This window comes from Camarhynchus parvulus, chromosome 4 (genome assembly GCF_901933205.1).
Source record: "Camarhynchus parvulus chromosome 4, STF_HiC, whole genome shotgun sequence".
NCBI classification, from domain to species: Eukaryota; Metazoa; Chordata; class Aves; order Passeriformes; family Thraupidae; genus Camarhynchus; species Camarhynchus parvulus.
The window spans coordinates 39,085,030-39,112,784 of NC_044574.1; the positions used below are offsets into that span (position 1 = coordinate 39,085,030).

Here is a 27,755-nt window from a genome sequence, read left to right on the forward strand (position 1 = left end):
AATACAACAAACAGAGGAACAGTACTGAGCAGTGTGGTTGCAAAATCTTTTCTAACTATACAAGCACTTTTCTACCTTTGTGTTTGTATGTGGATACATGCATTTCATAAAAAAGCAGGAACATCTCTCACTGAGAGACTCCAGCAACAAGGAGGTCATCCCCAGGTCATGAAAATTATTTTTGTGTTTCTTTTTGCTAACTTTGTCTTTGATCTAAAGCACTTTTCTAATTTTTAAAGAAATTGCATTTGCAGGTACTCAAAATCATATGAAAAGACAGATTTGGCACAGTTCACATACAAAATCAAAACCACATGATTACAAGACAGAGAAAAAACCTTTTGGGAAGTGACCTAGTATTCCCTGGTTTTATTAACCCTGTTACACCTTACGATTCAGTAGATCATTCTTATTTAACTAAACAATCTGAAAGAAAATATTTCTAATGAAATTATTATATTTTTGTGCTAAAAGACAAAGCTGTTTGGATTGTCTCATAAAATATTAGCTTTCCAGTATTTGACACATTTTCTACTTCTTTATATGTATGTCACTTTTTCTTTCAACCTGATCTTAACTTTTATGATCACACTGTGATGACTGCCAAAAGCATGCTTCAGGATATTTTTCCAGCAGTCTGCTAAACCATAAAGAAAAAAGAAATAGTTACAAAATGTAAGTAATCTAAAAAATGTATTCAGATTTTAGGAACACAGGAAGGCAAAGGGACTGAAGATTACCACACTGAACAGTAAAACCAAACCTAATGAAAGGCAACAAATTTGGCAAAGAGCAGCCAACTTGTAATTTACTAAGACAACTACGAACCCTACATGAAGCAACCATAGTTTTCTCCCCAAACAACCCAGTGATATTTGACTTGACTCTAACCATAGAACCATTCTTCTTCTATATGTATACAACAGGGACATTTTCCCTTCTACCTGTAGCCAAAACTACCACTAAAATTGCACTGAGAGCTCAGTTTTGTCTTGTTTTCCTTTATGTAGGACTTGAACCACTAAGCATATACATACCTACAGCATATCAGCACTGCAAGAGTTCATCTGGAATGTCAAGTCAAGCATATGCTCAGGAGTTTGACAGAACAAGGTATTAGACTCAAGCAAAAACAACTTTGAGAAAAGATTTTCCACTGACACCTGTAAATTCTCAATCAAGTTTTTATTTCTGAAAAGTTCCTCTCTAGATGCAATTTTTCTATCCACATTTGGTTTCTATCCCCATTTAACAATTTTTTTTAAGCAAAAGCTTTTCACCTATTTATAAGTCCTCCGAGGGTAGAAAAATATAGGCCAAATTCAACAACTCTTTTATTTTCAAAGATGTTTTCATTCCAGCTGTGCACCTAGAAAAAATAAATTTTTATGCTAGAATTCTCCAGGTGGCTTGCTTTCACTGAAACCTTCTCTTCAAACCAGGTATGAATCAAAAGATTATACAAAGCTTGACAACACCATGTTGAAGATGAGATTTAGAATCCTGACACTATTTGAAAAGCTACTAGAAAAAGTGCACAGAAGGGCACACAGGTGTAGTGGGGTGTCAATGCCTGATTTTGCTTAAAAATGAAGACAGAAGGTAAAATCACATCCATGTTCCACTATTGCTATGCTAATACAACTACTTCAAACTCTCCTCTGTTAGAGAATTACCCTTTATTTACAGAGGGAAACCAAAATAGCACTTAGCAGTAAGGCTATGCTGGGGCCAAATATATTCCAAGATACCAGGATAAGATTTTTATCCCCCACTGGACCTGGAAGTCTAATACTGCAACCCCATGAAAGTGACAAACTCAAAACCAAGGTCTGCTCATAAAAGATTTCGCACTGGGAACAATGCTGTTATCACATCTTACACTACTCAGAAGGCCCCATTAGATCTAAATAATCAACTCAACATGTCAAAGGAAGCAGGATATGAGGGCAAACCTAAGGGGAAAAAAAAAAGAGTCCAAGAGATAATTTCAGGAACTGTGAGTTTCCTGACTAGGAAATGTTGTTCTTTCATGGCTTCATAACTTACAAACTACCAGGCTAAAAGATAACACTGCAACATAGGAAGCCAGACTTGATCAGGCTTTCTGACCTATGCATTGCACACGCCTTCTGTGGGAATCTCATGCTTTGGCTTACAGCTTTTTCAAATAGGCAAAAATGATGTTTTTACCTACAAAAAGAAAGGTTCCTATTTAAGATTGCTTGTTAATGGAAAGTGGTTTGATTCTGATAAAGAAATACAAAAAAACTCACTGATCACTAAATAATTGACATTAAAAAAAACTCCCAAAAATACACACCAAAACAACCAACACATCAGTGAGAGCTGATAGTCCCTCCTTGCCAACATGCACACAAGCATGATTATAAGCGATGGTCACAGTGCAGAAAGCCATTCTCGGATTTTAACCATGGTTTACTCTAAGCTGCCACTGCAGCAGAGCAAGACTTCCCAAACAAGCATTACTGCCATTGTCACAAAGCCTGTACCACCCCCAGGAAGGGACAGGCACCACCGTGCCACCACTGAACAATGAATGTACCTGCTCTGGGAGCGTCTGCTATGGAGGCAAAAAAAAGAAAAAAAAAAAGAGAGAATAGAACCATATGGCCAGCACAGGCAGGCCATGATCTTACTACAGACCCCATCTACCCCTTTTCCTCCCTTACCTTTAAGAACTGCTGTGATAAAAGTAAGCATTAAGGAGAGATCTGAGGAAAAATATCAAGCATGGCCTCTGACACTGCTGTGGGAAATTTGTTTGCTACCTGTCACAATAGTGAGTGCAAGGAAGGTGCTTTGAAAATTTGCTCAGCGGACAACAAGAAGCAATCATTAACAGATCAGAAGTACACATTAATATTTTAACAATGAGGTTTTAACATCTACTAATACTTGGTCTGTTAATGTTTCAAGAGCAACAAAATCAAGTACCAATCCTAAATTATACTCCAAGCCACTGGACTCAGAGAAACTCCCAAAACAGGCAGAAGAAGCAATATTCAGCTCAAATAGACAACTGAATATGAGTGCAATTTTTTTACAGGAACAGCTCAAAATGAAAAAACAGTCAGGGTGGTGTAAGAAAAGCAAGAGGGAGCAGAATGAAATCGCTTCACTTAACAGTTAGCATAAAAGCAAGTGGATAATGGCAGAGAAAAAATACACAGCATTCACTTCTCATTACACTGAAATTTTTCTGGAGTATATTGCTAATATGGCTCCAACAAAAAAAAAAAAAACCAAAATAAGAGCCTTATGATATTTTTGAAAGTGTAGGCAGCAGTACAGCAGAGCTTTTTCTTCATGGATTTTTGCTACAGAAATATCCTAACAGATGCAATTTTGGTATCACATCAATGCACACAAGGGAAAGCAGGATGACACATGTTCAGCTGCTATTTGCTTATCATTTGGCTTTATAGCTATGTGTTTCTATTTACATGAAGGAAGGAAATGTCCTATCTTATGGTTTTATTTTAGGCTTGCTGAATTGGGATTACAGTCACACAAATACACCTACAAAGAAGAACACAAGGTTTGTGAAAATTATGTCACAACTGGCGAACATAACATTTTTCAGGTAAATTACACAAAACTAGAGAAGCATTTTTATTGTGCCCTTCCTGTGTAGGCCCATTTAAATCCCATGAATGTTCTAAAGCAATTTACAAGAGTGAAAGACAGCTATTTTTTAACCAGTGAAGTGAGAAAGACAATGTCTGCATGGAAATTTTGTTTCCTCCTTCTGCCAGAAGATTTTGCTCTGAAGTAGAACTAGACAATTTTTATTTTTTTTTCCCCACAAGTGAATGATGTAAGAGACTGCAAGCATCCTGGAGAGCCAGCATCCAAGCACCTGTAAAAGGCAATAGTCCATGACACAATAATTTTATTTTTAAAGTGAATCTGGCTATTAAATTCATCAGTAAGAGAGTAAATGTTGATATTCAATCGTATTGTGACAGTTCGGATTCTCAACCTTTATTGATATAGAGATCAGAGCGTTATGGTTCCTCTGTGAGCATGCAAACTCAAAAAGCACTTCTGGCTTTTGTGAAGGGCTGGAAACATTCATTTATAAAAATCCAAAGCTCTACAGAATACAGAAATATTGTAGCACTTCTGAGATTTGACAAAACAATGTCAAACCACGTTGCTCCAAATCCTGTGCCAGATTGCCTACCAATCAAAGAAGGATTAATGTCTGAACTGACCAGACTACAATACTGCATTTAAACAAGTTATTGGTGAGCAGAAAAGTAGCCTGAAGGAAGTTTGAAGAGCTGGCATAAAAATCACCATACCCATTCATAACATGATTTATTTATTTGTCCATTTATTATAACTTCAGTACCCACATTTTAATAAAAGGTTAAAACCCAGAGGTTTGAAAGTGCAAAACCTCCACACTCCAAAAGCACAAGGACATCTCAAAGAAACAAGTGTTAAGATTTGGATAAATAACATTTTCTGGTTTTTATTGTTTCTTTTTTTCCATTACACGTGATCCTAGCTATATATATGATTTCATAGAGAAAGAGAGTTTTGCTCTTTAAAATTATTCTGTGCTGGACTTATTGTTTAGTTTGGTGGGTTTACTCATTCAGTTCTGTGGTATGAGATTGCTCCCTCTCTCCTAGATTTGACTGTGATTAGTTGTAAAGGAATAGCAGATGTAAAGAAATGGGCACAGCCAAGTATGGGTGGCAGCAAACCACAGAAGCAGCCCACTGCCTGTTCTAATGAGCACCACATAAAACACTTGTGCATTCCATGAATTATGCACTCTGAAGATACACTGCTTTCAGTGACACTGTGCATTTCAGAGGTCTGAAAAGACATGACAGATCCCCCCTAGAGCACATTTTCCATTAGATGTATTTTTTCTGCCAAATATAGGAAATTGAGATTTTACTTTGGCATCAATACTCTCTGCCTGGAGATACTGGATACTGAACCTGACACATTTTGCTGGCACAAATTCCTAGTGCTACTTTTTTCTCACAGAAAGTCGGATGTAGGTAATTTCAAAAAATTATTCTGGAAGCAGAATCTGGGGTAGCAGACCAAGTTAAACCCCACTTCTTTGTAAGTTCAAGTCTCTCCACTAGATCTGCACATTGCAAAAATTATCCAAAAAGCAATGAAGCAAGCCAAAAGCATCCAATCAATGTTTACATAGCAGAGCTATAAATCCTACTTTACTTCACAGCGCACAAAAACTTCATTTCTCATCATACAGGCTTGAAGAGGGGATAGAAAAACACACTTTTTCTCCTTTAAAAATTTTAAGGCTATGGAATTGTAATTATTTTCAAAAACCTATATCCTATACATAAGGTATAGCATTAAGACAAAGTGTCTTTTTTCCAATAACTTATCTTCATTCAGAAACACTTGTGCACTTTTAATTTACCTTACCATTTACAGAATGTTAGAAAAGGAAGACAGAGAGGCTTATTAAAACTACTTACTCAGAAGAGAAGTTTATTTTTAAAAATGAAGAAAATACTTAGCATGTGCTAAGATTTCCTCTGGAAATCACTGTGGAAATACAAATGATGCTGTGCACTTACACATCCTTCATTCTGGGGAACAGGAGGCCAGGATTTCCTGAGGTTAAAATTCAATGCAGAAGATAATAATTCTTGAGTTTTTCCACCAAATCAAAATATTTCCAAAGTTATTGTGGATTTTAGGGTGAGTTAAGAGCTAAGCTGCCATAAGAGGTCAAACAATAAAGGCAATTATAGAGAAGAATACAAGACCCATGTAAGCTACTCTAAGCAGACAATAAGATGAAATAGGAAGGAACACACCATGTCAGCCTCTGAAAGGAACAAGCTCAGTTCTGCTGAACAAAGGCATCAGCCTCACAGCATTGCAGTGACTGGAAAACAACACTTTTAAATTCAGTCACTTGCCCAGAAGGCTATTCCATGATTCAAGGTAATGTTTTTGAGAACAGCAGAGAAACACTTTGAAGAAATTGGAGGTCCTCTAAAGTAAAGGGTGAGGGAGAAGAAATTTTCATTACAAGGGACTCAGAAAGAGTACAACAGGCAAAAGGTGCAAACCTGGCAGCCTGAGCTCAAACAGTGCTATTCCCTGAAGCCTGAGAAAACAGAGGTGCCAGATGTGCAGCCACCCGGCCCACAGCCCTCAGACAGGCAGTGCCTCAGTGGTGGGTGGTCCTGGAGATGGAACACAGAGCAGCTCCCTCCAGGTGCTGGGCTCACACCCACACAGAGACAGGCAGCACTGGGACACCACCTTCATGTTTCCATGGCATTGCCATAAGGTAACAACCAGCTTTTCATCATCATTCATCCTGCGAGACAAAGCGCCCAGATCAATCAGCCACAGCATCCTGCTGTTTTCACACCATCTAAAATTGCAAATAGTTGCCACACTGGCAATAAGAAGGACAAAAAGGAGAGGAGGTGGGACATCTACATTGACTTCTCATGCCACTGACAACACCACCTAGCACTGGACTAAGAACAAGCAGAGAATGAACACTTCCAGGTATCTGCTCATACTTTTTTCTTAATTTAACTTTCTTGCTTCAACCACTAGATTTTTCCTGTGGGTTTTGGTTTTTTAATATAACTGTGTTCTTACTTCACCTCTTCACTCACCTTTTTCTTTTAAACCATTGCTCCTCACTACTAAGTTTAAACAATTAATTACTTTCTCTCTGATCAAGTATTCCACATCGAATAGTGTTTCGATATGTGACCTCACCACTGCTTAATCCTTACCCTTTGCTTTCTGTCCATCCATCCTGAAAAATATTCCATTTGGCACAGTAATAGCAACAATTCACTGGAGTCCTGTTGGACACCCAAAGCAGCAGCAGCAGCAGCAGCTATGTGTCCTGGGTTACTGCCAAATTAATGTACTTGCACTTATATTCTTTATGGCCTTGACAAGCACTCAAGTAAAACCAGTGCTTGGCCTCCTAGAGCCCCCACCATAGCACTGGGGTTGTTTATTCAAGTAACTGGAACTGGTGGAACATCACATGCATTGGAACAGTGCTGGGACATGCACTGTCCCAGTTCATATGTCAAAAGGTGACATTATTTTAGCTACTGCCTCTACAGGCTCAGTGCTTCAAAACTGAGTGCTCCCTCTGAGCCACTTTTCAGCCTTCCTCTCTTACTTTTTTCCATTTTATCCATCGTCACAGTATTCTTACCTCTGGAAAACATCTTGTAACCAATTTCTACCCTCACTTAGATGAGTGAAAAGCAGTGCACTGCACAACTGTTCATAGAAAAGCCAGCTCATTGCTGCCACTACTGTGTCGATTTTACTATCCAGGAACAAAGCATTCATCTTTCTTGTAAGTGAAATAAACTTGAATTAAGTAAAAAGAATCCTTAACAGTGATGTTTTGGTCCATGATACAGATCAAAATTACATTCCAACTACAGATTATTCCCAAAAGTCAAATGAATACAAAAATTATATATACTGTGATTTTACTTTTACTAGAATTACAAAGAGTTTTGCCCAGTTCTTTCTCTTTTGATCATTCTAAAAATGGTAACACTTGATAATTAACTAAGGACACTTCTTCATTCATTGTTTGCACTCCACTTATCAGCGAAGTCTTTCTATGAACATTGCTTATGATTCATGGTTCCTGAGGAAATTTCACAGAGACACAGGTCTGAAACCATAATTATGACATTATGACAACTTTATGAGTTGACATGTCAAACACAGTCCAGCGTCTCCATGAGAAAAATGAAAAGGTCAGGAATTTCCCTCCAGAGTTGTGATTAAAAAAAAATAAGAACAATGTAAAGAAGTAAAAACCAGAGAAATAAAACTTAATTAGATTTTAAAATTCTAACTAATTTCCAAAGTGTTCCTCAAAGAGAGAAAATGGGTTTTTTAAGAAATCGTAATAGCTATATTCAATTTCACTACTTAAAAAAATTATATTTATTTTGCTAGGGAAATGTGAAGAAAAATAATCCATTTTAAGAAGTTTATTAACACAGTGGTATCAAAAAGAATGAGAACAATCAATTTCAACTTTGTGATATCAGCTAGAGACACTATTTCACAAAAAAATATCAAGGAAAATCTAATAATAATAATATCATCATCATTTCAACAAAGAATATTTCTTTCCTTGCCTCTTTTTACAGAATACCTGATATTACAATATCTCAAATCCCATTGGGAATTAATGTCTCACACTGTTGAAGATCATTTCTTCCTGAGGGTGCCAACCTCCAGATTATTAGGAAATACAATAAATTCATATCTGTCCTCATTAAAAATTCTGTGATGTTTCCTTTAATGAGTGGGCTGTTTATCCTGGTCCTTCCTTTAACTTTTGATTTGAAGAGCCCCACTGCACCAGAAAATCTTGTCAATGGAGGTGTGAAAGCAGCATGGACAAGTTTAACCTACTTAAGTGGGTGACAACAGCAATGAAGATGCAGGTTTAAGCACAGCCTAGCACTACAAATACGCACCAAAAAATTCCAGCTACAACACCCTCAGGCTCTTTTAACAGAGAGAAAAACCTCTGGTAACATATTTTCATTTCTACTTTCTGGTACAACTGCAGTTTTATTATTTAGTGGATACCCTATAAAGGGATGGGTTTGTGCCTCTCCTGAATAACTTTGTCCTCCACACATACAATTACCCACATATCAGTAACTTCAAAGAACAAAACTTTCCTTGAACTTCTTCTTAACTCTCATGCGATTTCAGAGTCTGTTTGAGTCTTGGTAAATAGGCTTGCCATGATTCTTCAGAGTAAATACAACTGAAAAGATCTCAAAACAGATCTTTTTAATTGGCATCAAAACACTTCTTTCTCTTTTGATATAGGCTACAGAAAATCCTTCCTAGAATAGTGGGCACTCAGTAAACATTTTCTGCTACCACACTATAATTGTTCACATAGCAACACATCAGCACTCTTGGGAGAATTCTGTTTCTTTTTATCTAAAGAACTTTCACAGACTTTAACATTAGCTAGATTCTTTCATGTCTTTTCTCTATTTGCAGAGAACTAAATGAAACAGTTATTCAAAATGCACCATATCCCTCTAACCTATCTGCTCTTACCCCTTCAATACATGAGAAAGTTTTAGAAAGTTACCTCTGGTATTTTTGTTCCCATTCTCTAAGACCACTTCCTTTTTAAAGTTATTTATGTTTTACCTCTTTGAAATTACTGAATTGCAGACAAAGCAAGCTCTTGACTTGAACGTAGTTTAAGCGTAGCAGACCTTTGAAGCTTTTGAGCCTAATGTGAACATGTGAAACACTGTTTTCTGGGGTATCTTTCATTTGGCCACCTACCAGTGGTATTCTGGTCTGCCTTGATCCTCTGGTGAGACAGGATCACTGTGTCCACAGTGTTACAGACACACCTCACCCTCGCAAGTCAAGCAAACAGGCTGGCCTGACAAACCTCCCCTAAGTGCACTGTAACTTTCTTACAGTTGATAAAAATTTCAAAAGATCTTTTTCTATAACATGTAATAATGCTTCAAGTTTTGAAAAATGGGTCAACATATGCCAGGAAATCACCTGAAAAGACTTGGTAAAAAATTGGTGAATTTCAATGCACCATGTAAGAATGGCAAACGGAAACTTGAATTTCAACCATACCTTCACATTTCAAACTGACTTATAATTGGGTAATTTTATGGGTTCATTCATTTTTATTAAAACTTATTTAATCAAATTGTATTAGGGAAAAAAAAATCTTTGTTCAAGTGAAACATTGTCACTGAAGAATTCTGACCATTCCAGGAAAGACCACTCCACAGCATCTTGTCTAAACCACGAAAACAAGGAATACAAACACAAAGCAGCAGACTTGATTTTTGACAATTCAAAAGTAAAAAAAAAAAAAATATTTTTTTTAAACCACCAAGACTGTAATGTCTTTTAGATGGATATTTTTCCTCTTTTCTGTTTTGGTAGTTTTACACAGAACAATATCCAAAGAAATTTTAAAAATACATTTCTGCTTTTCAAAGCTTTAAAAATCAAAAACCATTTGGAAAGATTTTGGTGTTTGGTTTTCAAATGTTGGGGGTTTTCTGATTTCCTCAAGAGCTTAGCAAAAAAGCCTGGTCTTTGAAGTAGTCTGAAATTTTAATTGCTACTAGTGATAGCCCAGGAAATAAGAAAGAAAAACAATCAAATTATCAATTTTGCACATGCTGAAGATCATGAAAGCTTTACTAATAACATCAGTAAAAACAAAGTGTCCCAATTTATTGCGTATGTCACAATGGTCACAATTGTCTGTGGATGACTAGAAAAGGGAAAAGCATGGGCTTCACATACTGTATCTGCCATTAAAGCTTTTACTGTGCACACTTAATACAAAACAGTTTCCAACACATCAGGTATAATGATGCGCTAATTTGTATCTCCATATAATATTCAGACGATCTGGGATTCATTTGCTTATCAAACAGAAGAATTGACAAAATCCCACAGCCACTGGTGTTGTGCTTCTTTTCAGATTTTCATACCACTGCTTTATGAAAAGGTATTTGCAGCATGAATATGAAGGGCTGGAAAGTTTACCAGGTATCTGTTTTAATGCAGACTCCTATCTAAGACAAGGACTAGAGTCAAGCCTTTCCAGTCTTTAAATTTTACTTTTTCCTATTGAGTATTCCAGGAGCTTTAAAGATCAGCTGAGCAATTTCCCCACAGATTGGTGCACTTTCACGTCCACATTGATAAATTTCTGTCACAGAGCCCAAAAACCAGATTCTCTACAGCCAATAGCTGAGAGATTGGATTTTCCCTTTCTATGAGGACCTTTCAGAAGATTTATGGTACAAAATGTGCACATTCCCATGAATGTGTACACGTAATCACATTATTCTAATTTATGGTATGTTATTTCATATTATTAATAATGGCTTATAAAGGCACATATAGCTCACCCTTGAGTCTTGCTTTTATAGTACTTAATAGTTTAAGCAATATATTGAACTCTGGATCCCTTAATGTCACTGGCAAAGGTTCAACTGACTTCATTGCATGCCGAACTGAATCCCATACAGATTTTCACACTTTATAATTTTGACTGCTTTCCTGGAACATAAAGTGTAAGCCAGTTAATGGGAAAGCTGGAAGAAGCAACTCCTGACATACATTTCTTGAAATGCACTTATGCATGTCTTATAAACTGCTTCAAAAATTAAACAAGGGCTACCCAATTTGCCAAGTAAACACAATGAGAAATTATTCTACATTAATTTCAATGTATTTTTAAACAACAAAGAGTAACAAGAGCAACCAAAGGGAAAATAACAGAAAAGCAGGATGTCTGAACTGAACTGGACTTATTTCTAGCCTAAAGCAATCGCAGGGAAGAGTTTGATCCACGGTCCTGTTTTTGGAATGGTGAAATTATTACAATTTTTTTTTTACTTGCTTCTATTCCTAGACACTAGGCTAGACCCTGTATACTTACTATCTCTTGTGACCCCATGCTCTTTTGCTCAGAGCTTTCTATTTAGACAATAACTGCAATGACAGATCCCAGTTCATAAGGGACTGCAGCAATCATCTCGCCATCTGCTGACCCACTGATGTCATCATTTGTGTATTCCTTTTATGTATCTAAATGTAAATGTGATTTCTATCTCTGTTCAAAGCTTTGAAAGGAACATTTAATGATACAGCTATAAATAACAGAGAAGGATCTCTATCTGTGGTTTCTCCCTGGCCTTTTTAATGTACATTTTCTTTTACAGCTGCATCTGCTTCAATTTTCCTGAGATTCTGCTGGAGAATCTCCTGCAGAAAGGGTTTCTGCTCTAAACCACAAAGCTATAAACAGATTGCTGACTAATGTGCCATGCTCTTGTTGTATATTACAACTGCAGCTTCCTTCTAGACAGTATAATCTTGATACACCCTATAATGAAGCCTTTAAGGCTGGAGAAAACAGAAAGTCTACAGAATCTGCAGCAAAGCCACATTTTTTTAGTCTTCTCTGTTCCCTCACCTCTAGTTCACCCTTGCTGTATTTTGAGAGCCTGATTTTAAAAGGCAACTGCAGTGACTAAAAAAAAGCTGGGTAAAAAGATAGAAATAGCAGCAAAAAAAAGGAAGAAAAAATGTTTTAAATGAATCTTTGTATAGACAAACATACATGCCCATTCCTCACTTTCTAGGGTGCAATGAATCTAAATCATAACTGGAAGCTTGCAGAGGTTTCGACCTACATTTTTTATACCAGCAATAGGGTGGAATCTATCTAGCTCAATGTTCATATATTTAATACCAATAATCTGGGAAGTGGTCCTAGATGCAGGCACTAACAATAAGTAAACTTTAATTTGTTCAGCTGTGGATGATCACTTTTCCCTTGCAACATGCAGCACTCTTCCTGGCTCTAGTTAGTAGCATGATGCTCATTGTCCTGCCTCACACCAATGTGTTTTATGCTGGAGAAAAAAAAAATAAAACCAACATGAGATCTGTAATTTATATTTAAAGCTACATAAAGTAAATTTTGATATCAAGTGAATAAGGAACTCCTAGAGACACCATATGCAGTGCTAGCAAGTCTGTACAGAATGGATGAGTATGAACAAAAGACAATGTCACTAAGTCATTAGAGAGAACACTAAAGAACCTTTTTTTCTTGTTCAGGTCATCCCAATCCTTTCAGCTCCTAGGGAAGAGAAAATGGAGAATGGACTGGACTGCACCAGACAGTATCTCCAGTTTCTGTGGTGTCTGGCCATCTCAGACACGAAATTATTCCCTACCACAGGTTGCCACAAGTTGTGCAAGCCCTGCTGCCCCAGGGTCCCAGAGGGTGAGCTGCAGCACAAGCACAACAAATACTCCCTGCAGCTCTGAGGGGAAGTCAGAGGTATACATGGGCATTAAATCTTCTTCTAGCCTTCAGATCAAATAACTGAGCACTCCAGATTGACCTCATATTGTGATTTCACTGGGATTACAGGAGCACAACTGGAATGATATCCAAAGGAGCAATTTTCCTGGGACAAACCTTTAGAAGCATAAATCTAATAACAGCTCTGTTTATATTTAAACAAAGCATTTTTGGAGGCTTTTGTTGATTCTTCATAGAGGACACATTCCACCTTCTGATGATTCAGCTGCTTTTAACTACAAGTTTCTGAAATTGCCCCCATCATATGGAATCATATTTTAGCAATCCACTGAATATAGAAAATCTATTGTTAAAATAAATCTACTGTATCTACAGTGCTATTGCAGTGGTATTTTGAGAACAATGTGTCATTAGCCATCTATGGCTGGTTGTTTCAAAAGCACATTTCCATATCATTAGTTTTCAGGGCTACTGGTAAAATATATCACAAAACTTAAGAAACATTAATCTGTGTTCACTCCACTTCACATTAATAGTAAATTTAAAGAATTGTGTTGGACACTCCAGACAAGAAAGCCTCGCTGCAACTATTTCAATTTCAGACAGTCAAGACACCAGACTTTGCAACTCAGCAGAATGTTATGCAGCACAACTGGTGCTATTTCAGATGCTATTGTTTCTCAATTCTATCACTTTTCTCACACTGAAATATTCAGTGAATAGCTTAATCAGCTGCAGTCAGCTCATTTAAATGCTATGGAAATGCAACAAGAACTGATGCAGCACTCTATCCCTGGAAATGAATGGAATGGAGAAAAAACAAAAGTTCATTCCTAGACTGTAAATACTGGTATGTCAAATGTCAGTATCTGGAGAACTGAAACACATGAAATAATGTGAAGGAACGAAGTAGCATCTGGCCAAAACCAGCAGCTTCAGAAATTAAGTTTTTACATACAAATAATAAAACTGAAAACCAACAAGCACCCAGAAGACCAAGCAGGGTAGGTGGCTTACATCCCAGCTCCTCAGGCCAGAAGCCCTCCAGATCCTTCCCCACAGATGGAGAAGGCTACTCCTGGCCCCACAGGGTCTTTAGGAAATATTTACTTGGGAGTTTATCTAGACCAAAGAGTCCACAATAATGCAGGGGTAGCATCACAGCCTCTCAGGGTGATTTTAATACTTTTGCGCACCGTGGAAGTGTGATGTGTTGTGAGAGCAGGAAGATGCATGGGAGGCTACAAGACGTGACAAGGTACTGCTGGAAGACTGCTCAGGAGTAACAGCAGCAAACAGCTCTGTGGCAGTAACATCTGTATCACCATGAGGTGGGTCTTGGGGGGCACTGACACCCAAAACTGCACCCAAGCTTTGTTTCAGACAGAACTGAACGGCAGCATTAAAAACAAGCAAACAAAACAGGGAGCAAACTGATTTGCAAACTAGGAATTGGGGGTTGGGAGCAGGCTGGGAATACAAGTTATTTGGCTTTCTTACTGTGCCCTATATTCATTTTGTTAAAACAGAACTAAGCTGTAAAAACATTAAGCACCGAACATAATCATTCTAAAGCTATTTGAAGGGGTGAGGACATACACAGCTATGTATTTCTTGGGTCCTGCACTTGAAGCAGAATTATATGAAGAATTTGTTTTGGCACCAAAGTCAGAGCTCCAGAATAAAAGCTTAAAACCTAAAGATTTGTGGAACCGACCCCACGTCCTTGTTTCATTTTATTACGGTACTGCACACTTCACGCTAATATCCAAGAAATATCAATCACATCAATACCTGAGGACAAATGTTACACTGCTGCAGAGCACTGCTAGAAATGCTTTCCATCAGTAGTTTCAGAACATCAGTAAGCTCTAAAAACGTAATGTAAATGTAAAAATGCCTATCAAGCTTAGGGATAATTATCGAGACTTGACTTCAAATTCCATCCAGTTTTAAGTCTATCCAGGAGAACAAAGCCTCCAGCTAGTTTTCCTTCTTGCCACTTTCCTTACCATGCCCAGCCTTCAGAAAAACCTCCACAATGGAACTTGAACTCAGACAGCAATATCTTCTGGCTCTTATTTGGTCAATCTAAGCTTTCATCTCTGTCTGGGGGAAAAGTCCTGAGAATAATTAAGTACCAAGTTAATTATTATCAAAGAAAAAATAGTGAAAATTTATAAGCATCTGAGGCATGTCAGCACTGTCTTATAAGCTCCTTTGGAAGATAACTCCCACTCCAGAGTGGTATTAAGGAAAGCAGATGAAGACTCATTGATATAAATAGATCAAAGATAAGGTTTATCTTAGTCTCTACAAACTGCCTTTCTTATCAAATCCTTTGCTAAAAAATACATTTTTAAGGTATACAGTCAAACTAAAAGAAAATATGTTTTTCTTGAAATCAGGGACTCTGAAGTAAAGGGACTCTTGTTTGGTTAGACCTTAATTTCTTCATTTAACACTGCAACATTACAACATACTTTTCCTCAATACACAATATGATCTTGTGTTGGTTCAAGGTGGTGGAGCTGTAGTTCCTGAGCAGCTCTGCAGTGAAAAGGCTTATTTTTGGAAAAATGTGGCTGCCTCCACATTCACACCTGAAGAAACATGCAGAAGTGTGTATTTGTGCAGAGAATATTTCAAATATGTGCTGACTGAGTATAAAGCAAACTTCTGAAATTCCTCGTGCCACTTCCCAAAGCCCCACCTTCATCTCTGTACAAGCTGGGATTTTTTCAGAATATTTTTGTGCACAAGACAGCTTTTCAAAGACCCTGTAACTCTTTTAGCTCGTCTTACAAACATAAATCAAACTATGTTGGCCAACTCCTTCCATAACAGGACTGCACCTTTAAACACCACTAATGCCAGATGGCCTCAGCATATAAAACAGCATGAGACAACATATTAATGCTACTCAAACAAGCAACTTGTGCTAGCAGCAGACCAATGAAATCAGTCTCAGGCTGCTAATCCTATCTGTCTCCATGGCAACATCTATTTCAGACAATTCTTCAATTTTCAAGTCAGATGAGCTTCTTGGCTCTGAAACTTCTCTATTCAGGAGGTGTTCCATTGTCAGGTACTTTTTCATCTTGTATTGGCTACTGTTATAATACAGATTTTATTTTTATCAGCTGCTTCATGGAGTATCAGAAACAGATGTTCCTCTGTTCGCGTTTATTTATAGGCTTTTCCACTAAAGATTTGTACTGAAAGATTTTCACTGAAGGTTAGCAATATTTATTTTGACTATGGATTTGTTCCCATATCTGCAACACGTGGAAACCCTGCAAATATAGATGTCTCTGTTGTGACTCTCCCTATCAGCACCAGAAGAAAAGGATTTGGTTCCTTCTTTATATTTATCTGTTACGAAGGCAGATTTTTAAACAAAACAAAAAACTGTGTATCTGCAGCAGGCAAATAGGGAGAGAAACTCTTGGAGAGACTCCTCACCATATGTCCATTAGCATAGCTAAGTCAACACATATTGGGGCTACTTGCTACTAGGAAAAATCTGACAGGAAGCAGGTAGGAACTGCCTGTTAAAGGCAGATCAAATGCTGAACCACATGCTATCTCTCAAGTACCTCTACACCTGGTACATTGCAACCTAGCACAGAAGCTGAGAACCTAGGCATGGAGAGGAAAACATGAGTCACAGGGAGAGGGTGCTCTTACCCAAAACCACAAAAAATTCCCACCAGAGCCAGGAAAGCAGCCAGCCATCCTTTACCACAAAACAGATTTTCCTCTCTGTGAAACAACTTCTTACAATGGCAATGTTTAAAATTTAAGCATGTGAAAGCCCAGCTCCCAACCACACAGCTTCTTTTCCTCTCCATCCTTCTATGTACTGATGTCACCAAAGAGAAGGAAGACATTTCATCAAGAGCAGCATAAACTTGGACCACTCATTCCTTAAATTCAGGCTATTACAGAATTAGAGCCACATTTAGCTTTCTTTTTTTAGAATACACATGCAAGTTGGCTTAAATATTTAGGATTCACTATTATCAGGATTTGTAAGCCTCCTGCTTAAATTCAGATGAATAGCTCCCACTGACTTCAGTTTGATTTGTGGATGCTCAGCAGCTGGGTGGGAAGAAAAATTTAAGCATGGTCTAGTCTTACCAGGGGCAGATCTGACATGGAGAGTGAGCTTACCATAGTCACAAGGCTTCCTTTCCTACCATTTTTCAGGTGTCTAAAAAGTGTCTATTTATGTCTTAGACTCACCCCAGTTTTGCTTATAGTTCTAGAATTGTGTTTTTGTGCAATAAGCCAAAATGCTGCCAAAACCGCAAAATATTTAGTTTAGCACAGGAAAAAAAGTTTCATTTTGAATGATCAATGTGCAAGGAATGCACCACTCATAACACTGAAGGACAACAATGTGTAACTGAAGGCCAGTGATGCTGAGTTTGAGGGACCCAAAAATAAAATTCAAATGAATGTTTTGCAGCCAAAAATGTCAGGAGATGAGCATGTGGTAATTCACACATGTATTATCCAGATATCTCTAATGTGATGGTATGGGAAACACAACTATGCAGAAAGTCTCAACCTTTGAAATGTCTCACTCTCCTTCCACTTTCTTTGTATCTTTGAACTCTTTTGTATTTCTCATAGCAATGTACTATATGACTTCTCTTTTGTTTGGAGAGCTAATATGGCAAATGTCTGTGCCATACTTTCTAGACACCCGCCAGATCATTAGCCTAGCAAGGATGCCAAGAGAACAGTTCAATAAACTTTGGCCAGTCTGATGTCTCCCCTGATCAAACAACTCTTTTCATTTGGCTTTAAGGCAAGTGCATCCCTAAGCATAAGTACTCAAAATGGCATTCAGGTTGTGTAAAAAATGCTTTTGTGATTCGTGTCAATCAGCAATGGCATCAGCAAATGCTTGTATCTGCTGTGTTGAAAGTGGATACGTTCCCTGGGATAACTACAAATAACACTTCTGAAAGTTTCTGACCAAATTGCCAAATAAAGCATCAAACAAAAAAAAATAGAAGTATAGTAAAGTAAAAGAGATGAGGTGGCAAAAACAACTGATGCTTAGAATAAAATAGAGGAAGTTGAGATAAAGCTAAGGGATATTGCAACAAAGCAGCTAAATGCTTATGTGTAATAAAAAGCATGATGCACTTGTACAAGATGCAGCAGACATCGGTGAAAGGCCTCCCTCCAGATGACCACAAGAGGGACAGGAAGCCAACGACCACCTGGAAAGATTATGAAATTGCTGATCCCAGCTTCTTGATATTTGCTGATTCAGACTAACACAAGCACACTGGAAAATGCTTGCCAGGCTTAAAAGCAGTATATATGCTCTGGTGAACTTGCAGTGGTGTGTGCCATGAGTGGAGCAGTGACTCCCCAGCCACCCAGCGCTGCTTGCTTTCTTGTTTTAAAATAAAATATATAAAAATGAAATTCAGTTTGGCTATCAAAATTTTATATCAGGTTGTTCTTGCTTTGGGCAGGCTCTGCAGCCAGAACAGTATCTTTGATCATAAATCAGGCAGCTCACACTCCAAGGCCATGTGCAGCTCCATGCAAAGAACACCTGTCTCCATGGGACTTCACTTGTGAGCAACCAAGGATGTGAAGTTCTGCTCATAATTCAGTATGAACAACTACCAGGAAGCAGCTACTAGCTTATGCAGTTATAAATGTCTGTCTTTGGAAATTAATTAAAAACAAATTTTACTGCCTTTGAACTGCTAGCCACAAGTTTATGATTCAAGATTCTCTGGCCATTGAAGGTACATAGACACATCTCTAACATATGGCTTCATATTGACCCAAACCTCACAGCCCTTTGACAATACCTGCTGCTGTGACAGGAAGATGTGACCAATGCCAATTCAGCTAGCACAGCCCTGGTACCCTGCAGGAAACCTGAATTTCAAAGGGAAGGGCACCATGGACCAACACCTCACTTTTAGTCCAGTGTCCCTTTCCCCATCTCACTCCAAAATGATGCTTACACCCTTTACTCTGCTCCTTGTAACCCTAGCAGTCATTTCAATTACCTCACCCAGAAGCCTTCAAGTACATACTGTGGTTTTCACTTTTTTTGATTCCACAAAATTTTAAGAGAACTGAGTTACTAGTCTTCTTCACAGTTTAATTCCCTATCGAATTGGAGGGGAAAAAAACCCAAGAAAACAAAACAGCAGTGCTCTATGGTAACACACGCACGAGACTTTAGTTTAAAAAGAAAATGCGGACCAAAAACTGATGTGACATGATGTTTTGGTTTTGGGTTTTTTTTTTCCCTTAGGAGGAACATTAATTAATTAACATAAATTAATTAATTTACAAAATTAATTAATCTGCTGAAAAAAGCTCAGACGGGGTTCATATACTGTATGTTTTGCAAAAATAGCACATAAAGCACAACAAGGTACATTAGACAATGATACATGAAGGCTGGGATTCACCAGAATTTAACCATAAGCTCTTGCACACATTCCTAAGTCAGAATCCTACCCAATGTTAGCTCCTCTTGCAGTCAGTAAGAAAACAGATGCTTTCAGAAGGCACTGCAGCCTAGCCAAGAAGTGCCCCTGCTGACCAGGAAAAGGGAGATTACAGCATGAATATGCATGCCCAGTATGTAGGCCTCTAAATCACCTGCCATCTTTGAAAACAGAAATTAGATGTAATGAGCACCGAACTAATTCCAAACAAGTTTGAATACTAAATGATCAGCTGAGTCTAGCAGCAACTCCACTGTTACAACCAAAAATTTGTGTTTATTCTGAAATCAGAACACCTCTCTTGTGTTTTTCACCCTCCGTGTTATTTAAAGGCTCGACATATTGATTACTAAATTACAGAATAATAAACAGTTTCTCCTGAAAAATATTTTAAAATATTTTAATAACGAGATCACTTGTGATAAATCACACAACTCCAACTTACTGGCTTTGACAATACACGTCACAAAATCTTGGGAAATAGCCATGCTTTATCGACTAATCACGAATTCTCTGGAGTTTACATTATTGCCACCCTAATAAAATATCACTTTAAGCCGAGACAATATCAAAACAGGCCCCCCTTCTATTTTCTTTGGGAACTGATAAGGCAGTCTGAAGGTGTGGGAGGTGATGACAACTCTCCTCTTTGAAAGAAATTAAAGTAATCAACTCTTTCAAAAGGAGTGGGATTGTCAAAAGCAGTCGGGGTCAGATCAACAAACCCTGAATAGTCTGCATACTCAGACTCATTTCAAGTCTGAAAAGTAAAACAACTGCCTTCTGTAGAGCCATGTTTATTCTTAATGATTACAGACCTTTTTACCCCGGCTTGTTTGCCATTTGTGTTATTCCAGTAAATAAAAGATAAACTGCTGAGATGCAGTAGCTGGGATGCACTGTGTTTCCGCATGTAGCACACGGCCTCTATTAACCCTTTCTTAAATGTTCTAACAAAAAGGGAAGCCTTTAAATACCTGTCAGTGAAGAGATTTGGAGTAAGAGCATTGTATCTGTCGGGAACACTGCAGACCGCCTAGCACAGCTGCCTAACCACACTTACTGGGAATTTCCATTGACTTCAATGGGAACGTGAATGGCATTAACAACGAGCTGCGAATGAGATCTGTAAATGCGTCTGCCTCTTCCTGATTTGCACCAGTTCTGTGAGACGTTTCTCGCTTTGTAATCTACACTTCTATTTTTAGCTGAAGATGCGAACTGAGATAGAATGAAATCAGAACTATTAAGGAAATATTATTTAAGAAAGATAAAATTAAGGAAGAAGAATCTAAAAGTCTAAAAAATTCACTCAGCACGCACATGCAGCCATCTTCATGCTGCTCTACAGCCCTCCCGAGACCTGCACAACCTACAGTCTGTGAAGGACACTGAACATCCCACTCTGAATGCAGGCAGCATTAAAATCGTCCTGCCAGAAACTACGCCAGGCCAAATCCTGGCTGGGTGACTTCAGAGGGATACCCTAACCGGCACAGAAATCCATAAGGGATTTTGCTGGAAAGGTAATTACAGCTTCCCAGCCTTCTGTAGAATGCAGGAGGTACAGCCCGCCCCAGATCTGCACTCCCAGCAGGCGAGTCAGTAGCATATCCCTGACAGTTTTTGATGAGAAAGCCAGAACATCCTCACAAGCTCTGAAAGAAAATCTGTTCCCTGAGGCTCAAAGGAAAGAAAAATTCCAAATGCAGAAGGCTACATGAGGAATAAGTTCAACCATATTTTACTCTGCATTTTCCATCCATCCCTATAGGGACACCAGCAGCTGCCCTGCTGTTGTTCGTTTGGGGCTACAGGTGCCCAGGCAGCAGCTCACCTTTAAAGAGGATTGCAAACCTAAGCCAGAAGAGCAGCTAAACCACAGCTGACAGAAAGGGTGAAAGCACAACACGGTCAGCACAGCATCTCCTGTGTTCCTGATACAAGGTGCTCTGCTGACACCGACCTATTTACAGCCCCTGCCTTTATGCAGTGCAGCTGGGTGAGTATGAACAAAGTGCACACACATTTACCAGCAACCAGCCCTGTAGCCTTCAATATCTCCCTTCAAAAAGGGAACACTACATGAGTGGCCCTTGATAAAAACTGGTGTTTGCTTAAACCTCGAGCACACAAACAGGGCTTGCTCTCTAATGTCGAGATTTAATAGCAAGCTCTTGCCATATGCAATTTGTATTAATGCTTTTCAAATACGGGAAAGATCAACAGGTCCAATCAAAGAGCTCATAAGATTTACATGTGCAGATTTGGGGCACAAGGAAAAGAAAGATTTAGAAAATCAAGTGCAATTAAGTGTAGCTAATGAGGTTAGGACAGCTGTGTCTGATGATACCTCCATAAGCAAGAGAGACGAGCTGTGTGCTTTCTGACATCACCAGGGATACAACACCCTGCCACCCACCCCAGCACTGCACCCACTCCTCTGAAGCAGGGCAGCCCATAATATCCACAGGTGACATCCAGTGGTCTCCCCACTCTGGCTGCCACCTACAGTGGCACAGCTGATTCCTGCCCATGCTGGCCTGAAACCTCAGCAGCCTCCTACACGTGTGCTCGTTCTTCTTCCTGCTCTCTCTTTTTCAAAAGAGCAGCACTTGCTCGTGGTTCTCTTAAACAGCTGCAGAGTCATTTAGATTACAATAAATCAAGAAATATTTTAAAATGGGTTTTGTGCAACAGCGACAAAGGCATTATGAGAAACAATTTCTCTCCCTGTAAATTCATCAGCTTTACTTATTGCAACTTCTTACCACTGAAAGCACCAGTTCACATGGCTGGTGCCACAGCTGAATACAGGAGCACTTCAGTGACAGAATAAAAATCTGTTTGTTAAGCAGACAGGTCTTGGATTTCTCCATTCATCAGTATAGAGCCATGATTTTCACTTCGTTCTTAGTCACCCTCTAATTATTTTTGTTGCAGGAAGAAATGGTTCTAGCACTGCATGGCTGGGGTGTGAGAAAACTGGGCGCCTCACATCTGGGGGCTTTGGAGGGGCTAGCACAGGAGCTGCAATTTGGGAAGCCTAGAAGCTTATTTAGGCTCAGTGCCAGCAGTGACCAACCCAGTTCATTTCCTCACCCTGCCAAGCGGAGTCTTTGATAAAGTGATGGGTCCGAGAATTATTGTAGCTGAGCTGCACCTCATAAAATTGACTGAAGTCACACCCACAGGGCCCTGTTAATGTTCCAAGTCACAGCTGCACTGCTCAATTCACACATGGTGTGCTCCTGCCCCACCACTTCATGATGCCTTGTTTGAAACTGCAAACTGCGCCATTTTCTAGAAAATCAGTTGCCTTGCTCTACTACAAATTAGTAGTAGTTTCCTTCCATTTGAAGTATTTTTAAAGATGCTTGTGGGGAAAAGGATGAACAATAAAATCATTAACATTCTGTTCAACAGAACATCAGACATCCCCAGCAAGAGCCTGTTTCCTCTCTCAGGAGTAGTTGGTGTTCTCCTGCACGTGAACTAAGGCAAAGTATTGTCCCAGAAATGACAAAAATTAATCTGCGCTTTACTATCAAATGTCCTGTTTTCCCCTGGTCCACCATCAACTTCCCACGACTTCTTTCTCCTCATTTTATCTGACGTTGCTGTCCACAGGCTTCTGTCAACTTTGCCAATTTTTGGTGAGCACAGGGACAAAAATGTATTTTCTCATGCAATCAAAGATACTCCAAAATATTTTGATTCCTTCCAGTCTATGTTCATGCAACACCTTCTACACGTAACCACTGACACAGACTCACATTCAAGTCTTCTCTGCCTTCAGCGAAGGCAGACTCAGCGATGTTTTCTGACTTGGTATAAAACTTGATAAAGTTCAAATACCTTCATCTCAGGGTTGTGCTTTTCCTTATTCAAGAGCTTATTTTCCATCAGTGATTGGAGGCTCTAATCTCCCATACAGTATCACCCTAAAGAAATTGTTGCCACAATAAACGTCCAAACATTTAAAAAAAAAGTCAAAAAGAAAACCAAAAAGAAAACCACCACAAAATGCACAAAATTACAGTTACTACTCCAAACACTGTTTGTCACGAAGCACAGTTGAAGCACAGGTAGTGTGGTGTTCAAGTTTGCAGAAAGGCAGCACATTCTCTCAGTGTTTAATGTAGCATCAGAACCTTCAGGCATTTATCGTGTCCCTGGGAAGAGCTCAGTGAAGGCTCAGCTCACGCTGTGCAAGTGACTAATTCAGGTTTCCAAGATTTGCAAAGACAAGTGGTATGACTGTGCAAGAAACCAGACTGGCTCACATGAAGTCATTCTGACTTCCAATGCAGTATCAGGACTTTAAAAAAACTCTCCTTATGAATATTTACCCCAGGAAAAAAATGAGGCCTTTATGATTTGTTCCAGTTTCTTCATTCACTGAGGATTTTTTCCAGCTGCCTTGGAGGTCTAAAGCACATTTCTGAAGTTTTCCTATTTCTCTCCAGCAATTTTTTTCAAGCATCGCACATATATTACAAATTATTTTTCAAAACTAGCTGATACTCAAAATGGAAGTTGATTTATATGCTTGCATACAATCAAATGCATTCACACAAGGCTACACAGCCATGCAATACATGTGATTATGCAATGGATGCATGTATATGCAGCATTTGATTTACTCAGTACAAAGCCTCTTTACTCAGGACAAAGAGTCTTTACTGATGCTCTGCTGACACTTTCCTACCTATTTTGTCATCAACTTGCTCACTAAGTGAACACAAACATTTTTTTGTTTCACAGCTGCTCACTAGGTGATTCAGGTATCATCCCTGTGTACTCATCAGCCTTCTAGAAGCATGAGCTCTCTATAGACTATAAATCTATGAACCACAGCATATATTTTGTTCATACTTCCCTATATTTAAAAAATAAATCCTGTGACGCTCAGGATGCCTTGCAGGAATAGATTATCTTCAGAACTTACAACTTTTTGGCTGTTTGGGAAAAATGAAAAGTAACTATATGTATGTATATGTGTGTCTTTGATTCCATCATTTTTTAATAATAATAGATGATGATAAATGAGATTTTCATCCTGCAAGCTTTGCCACAAAAAATATCCTTACTCTGGCTGCTGCCCTGGGAATCAAGCATGGATGCTGAGAGTGAGCAGGGTCCCCCCTTCAGGTATGAGCAGAATCAGTCTCACATTTCCTGCCAAGGCTGGTACAAGGCTCCACTTCTTTTACTGCACAGCTTAAAAAAGCTCCCATAGAAAAATAAACAGTGCTGCCTTTTACTGCACAGTAGAAGAAAGGGCACATTTCTAAGAAGAAAACACTCTAATGCAACCATTGGCACAATATATAGGTGCTTAGGCTCTGTAATAAAGAAGCAGGGGTGGTATCAATGCTTTTACAATTCTTTCTAAGGAGTGCAAGGGTAACTGTGCATGAGGTCTGTCTTGCTGCCCTTCCCAAAAAGATGCAAAGTTTCTCCCATGCACCACTGCAGAGAGGAGTAGCACTCCACTTTTTGAGAAATGTTCAGAACCTCACAGAATGAAAGTGAGGATTGACATAAAACAATGAATTTGCTGTGGTTCCAACACTAGTTAATCCCCTTCAAAAACCAGCATTTTCAGCATCCACCACTAAAGACTGCCAGGCCTCATCACATTCCCTGACATGTGATTTGGACATTGCCACATGTGGCATTTTTGTCTATAGGGCTCCCTTAGTAAGGTGCCGAGCACGTTCCAGGAAATGTTTGACACTGTCTACAGCTTGTATGCGGATGCAATCCATAGGAATTTTTCTTTTTTGCAGTTTGTTGTTCATATACTGCTGGATTCCCTTTAGCTTGGGCTCAATGACAAGCCCTTTCTCACATCACTGACACCAGGAGAAGTGTGTCTCCAGGAAGAGGCATAGCCCCATCTCAGCTGCACGGTGTGCTGCTCTTTTTGTCCCTTTCAGCTGGTTTGCACAACAGTAACATAAATGAGCTAGAGCTGCTGTTCCCTGGCAGCAATGCAAAATCCCAGAATTACTGTTATCACTCTAGTGTACAAATTACACAGCAGCAATAGATTCGTTCTTAGCTTCGGGATCCTCACACCCTTTTATCAAGATGGCAACACACCACAAAGAAATTTTTCAAATTTTCACTGCATTCCCTACATTTTTCATTCCAAGACAATGCTTTCCTACCCTGCCTTCCTCTTACAACCCCCTTATATCCAATATCCTATAACCTCTAATTGTAGCCCTAACATTAAGTCTCTTGAGGACACAAAGCAAGGTTATATTCAGGCCATAAAGCAGAATATTAAGCACTAATTGTATTGGCCAAATCCCCGGAGAGCCACAGAAGCCACTCCTCCACCTAAAAGTCACGGACTTCCAGACCTGTGCTGTAACCCAGAGAGGGAAACGTGAGGACATGACTGCAGAAGGCTGATGGCTGGGCCAAAGGTGCCGAGCAGCCCTCACGGGTAAGCCCTTTCACAGACTGACATCAGCGACACTATCAATTCCAAAAGCAGAAAAAATGAAATTGACACAATCTTGGGTGGAATACAAGCGCACGGCATCAATCCCATTCCCTTTGATCAAGGTGTCCCAAACGCGCACCCACGCATGCCGAGGCACCCGTGCCGGCTCCCGCAGCGTGCCGCGGTGGGTGACACATCCCCGGGGACAGCCTGGCCGCGGCACGCCGCTCCCCGGGCGCTGCGGTTCGTGCGGGGAAGGGCGGCCAGCGCCTGCCCTGCCAGCCAGCCCGCGCCGGGCGCCCGCTCCGAGCATTTCAGGGGGAATCCAGGCGTTTCTCGTCGCAACGGGCGCTAAAGGCAGCGGCACAAAGCCGCTCCGCGCCGGCTGCGGACGGCGGCTGACAGCCGGTGCAGCAGCGAGCGCTCCGGGGACAGCGCCCGCCGCCGTTACCGGCGCACAGGTGCGGGCAGGGGCGGCCGCCGTTACCGGCGCACAGGTGCGGGCAGGGGCGGCCGCACCCCCCTTACCGGGCTCATGCTCGCCGGGGCGATCCGAGATCTCGATGACCAGGAGCTCCCGGCCCTCGGCGCTGCGCCCCACCGTGTAGATCCTGCTGATAGCGGGGCACTGCAGCCACACGGCCACCAGCGCCTCCCGCAGCTCGGCGTAGCGGTGGTACTCGAAGGAGATGCCCTCCTCGGCGCTCAGCCGCCGCCGCCGGCTGGCGGCCCCGGCCGCCGGCTCTGCCGCGGCCCGGCAGGCAGCGAGCACCGCACAGCACAGCGCCAGCAGCAGCACCCGCGCCGCCATCCCGCCCGCCTGCTGCTCCGCCAGCGCCGGCGGCACCCAGCGAGCGAGGGAGCGAGGGAGGGAAGCAGGGAGCGGGAGGGAGAGGGAGGGAGAGAGGGATGCGGGCGGGGCCGGGCCGGCCGCTCCGCCCCGATCCGCGGCCCGAGCGCTCCCGCGGAGGGCGGGCGGGCGCCGGGGCTGCACGGTGCGGGCGAAAGCCGCTCAAGCTGCTGTCATCGAGCAGCTGCGATAAAAACGCTGCGAGAATGCGGGTGCGCGCTTTCCGCACCGCCTCTTCAGTCGATGCGGTCCCAGCGGGTTAACGCGCTGCCACGAACGTAAAGTAACAGAGTGCTCCATAAATGATTCAGTGCTATCGCAGGGCAACACACATGCATTTGATTGACAGGGAAAACTGTAAATCGTCATCTGCAGTGTCGCTCTGCTGCCCATTTATAAGGCGTCTTTGCTGCTTTACAGAAAGGAGAGGGTAAAGCAAGGCTTATTTTCTGATACTGACAGTACTTAGCACGCTCCAGTCTGTTCAAAGCAAATGCTCATGTGAAGAACCATTCACCATGTATTAATAAATCCGTTTCTTCTAGACCACAGATACTACAGGACTTCTGAAGCCTTGTTCTTTTCAACTTGCACAGCTATTTAGTTTATGTTGAAACAACCTGCAAAGGACAAGCTCTGAAAGCAAAAGACTAAATGCTAAAGAGCAACTTCGTATCGGGTTGTTGATTTGGGGATTTTTTTGCTTGTTTGATTTTTTTTTCTTTTTTTAAGGACGCAAAGACTTGCTGGAAAATTTTGAGGTTCAAAATTTTGAAAAGTACACATCCAATTCATCCTTCTCCAAACACAATTTTGTCCACAACAATATAACATATGTTTATTCTGATCTCCTAATTTATAAGGGTGAGCCTGTATAACACCTTCTTCTATCACAAATTAATACTGAATCAATTTTCAGTACTGAAATATTCAGTATTACTATTCTTTTTAGTAATAACCTTTGGTGATATTATGGATATTTTCCTAAATTGTGGGTGTCTACTTCAAATAAGGTGATAATGGACA

General features: G+C 40.2%; 1 protein-coding gene across 1 annotated transcript in view; it reads right to left on the reverse strand.

The window, feature by feature from the left end:
* Positions 1-26,849, reverse strand: part of CPE (carboxypeptidase E) — a 56,077-nt gene extending 29,228 nt beyond the window's left edge. Inside the window, exon 1 of the mRNA XM_030946869.1 lies at positions 26,408-26,849. Within this exon, the coding sequence (XP_030802729.1) occupies positions 26,408-26,690 (283 nt within the window). The 5' untranslated portion in view covers positions 26,691-26,849. The remainder of the gene's footprint in view (positions 1-26,407) is intronic.
* Positions 26,850-27,755: the final 906 nt, after the last annotated feature.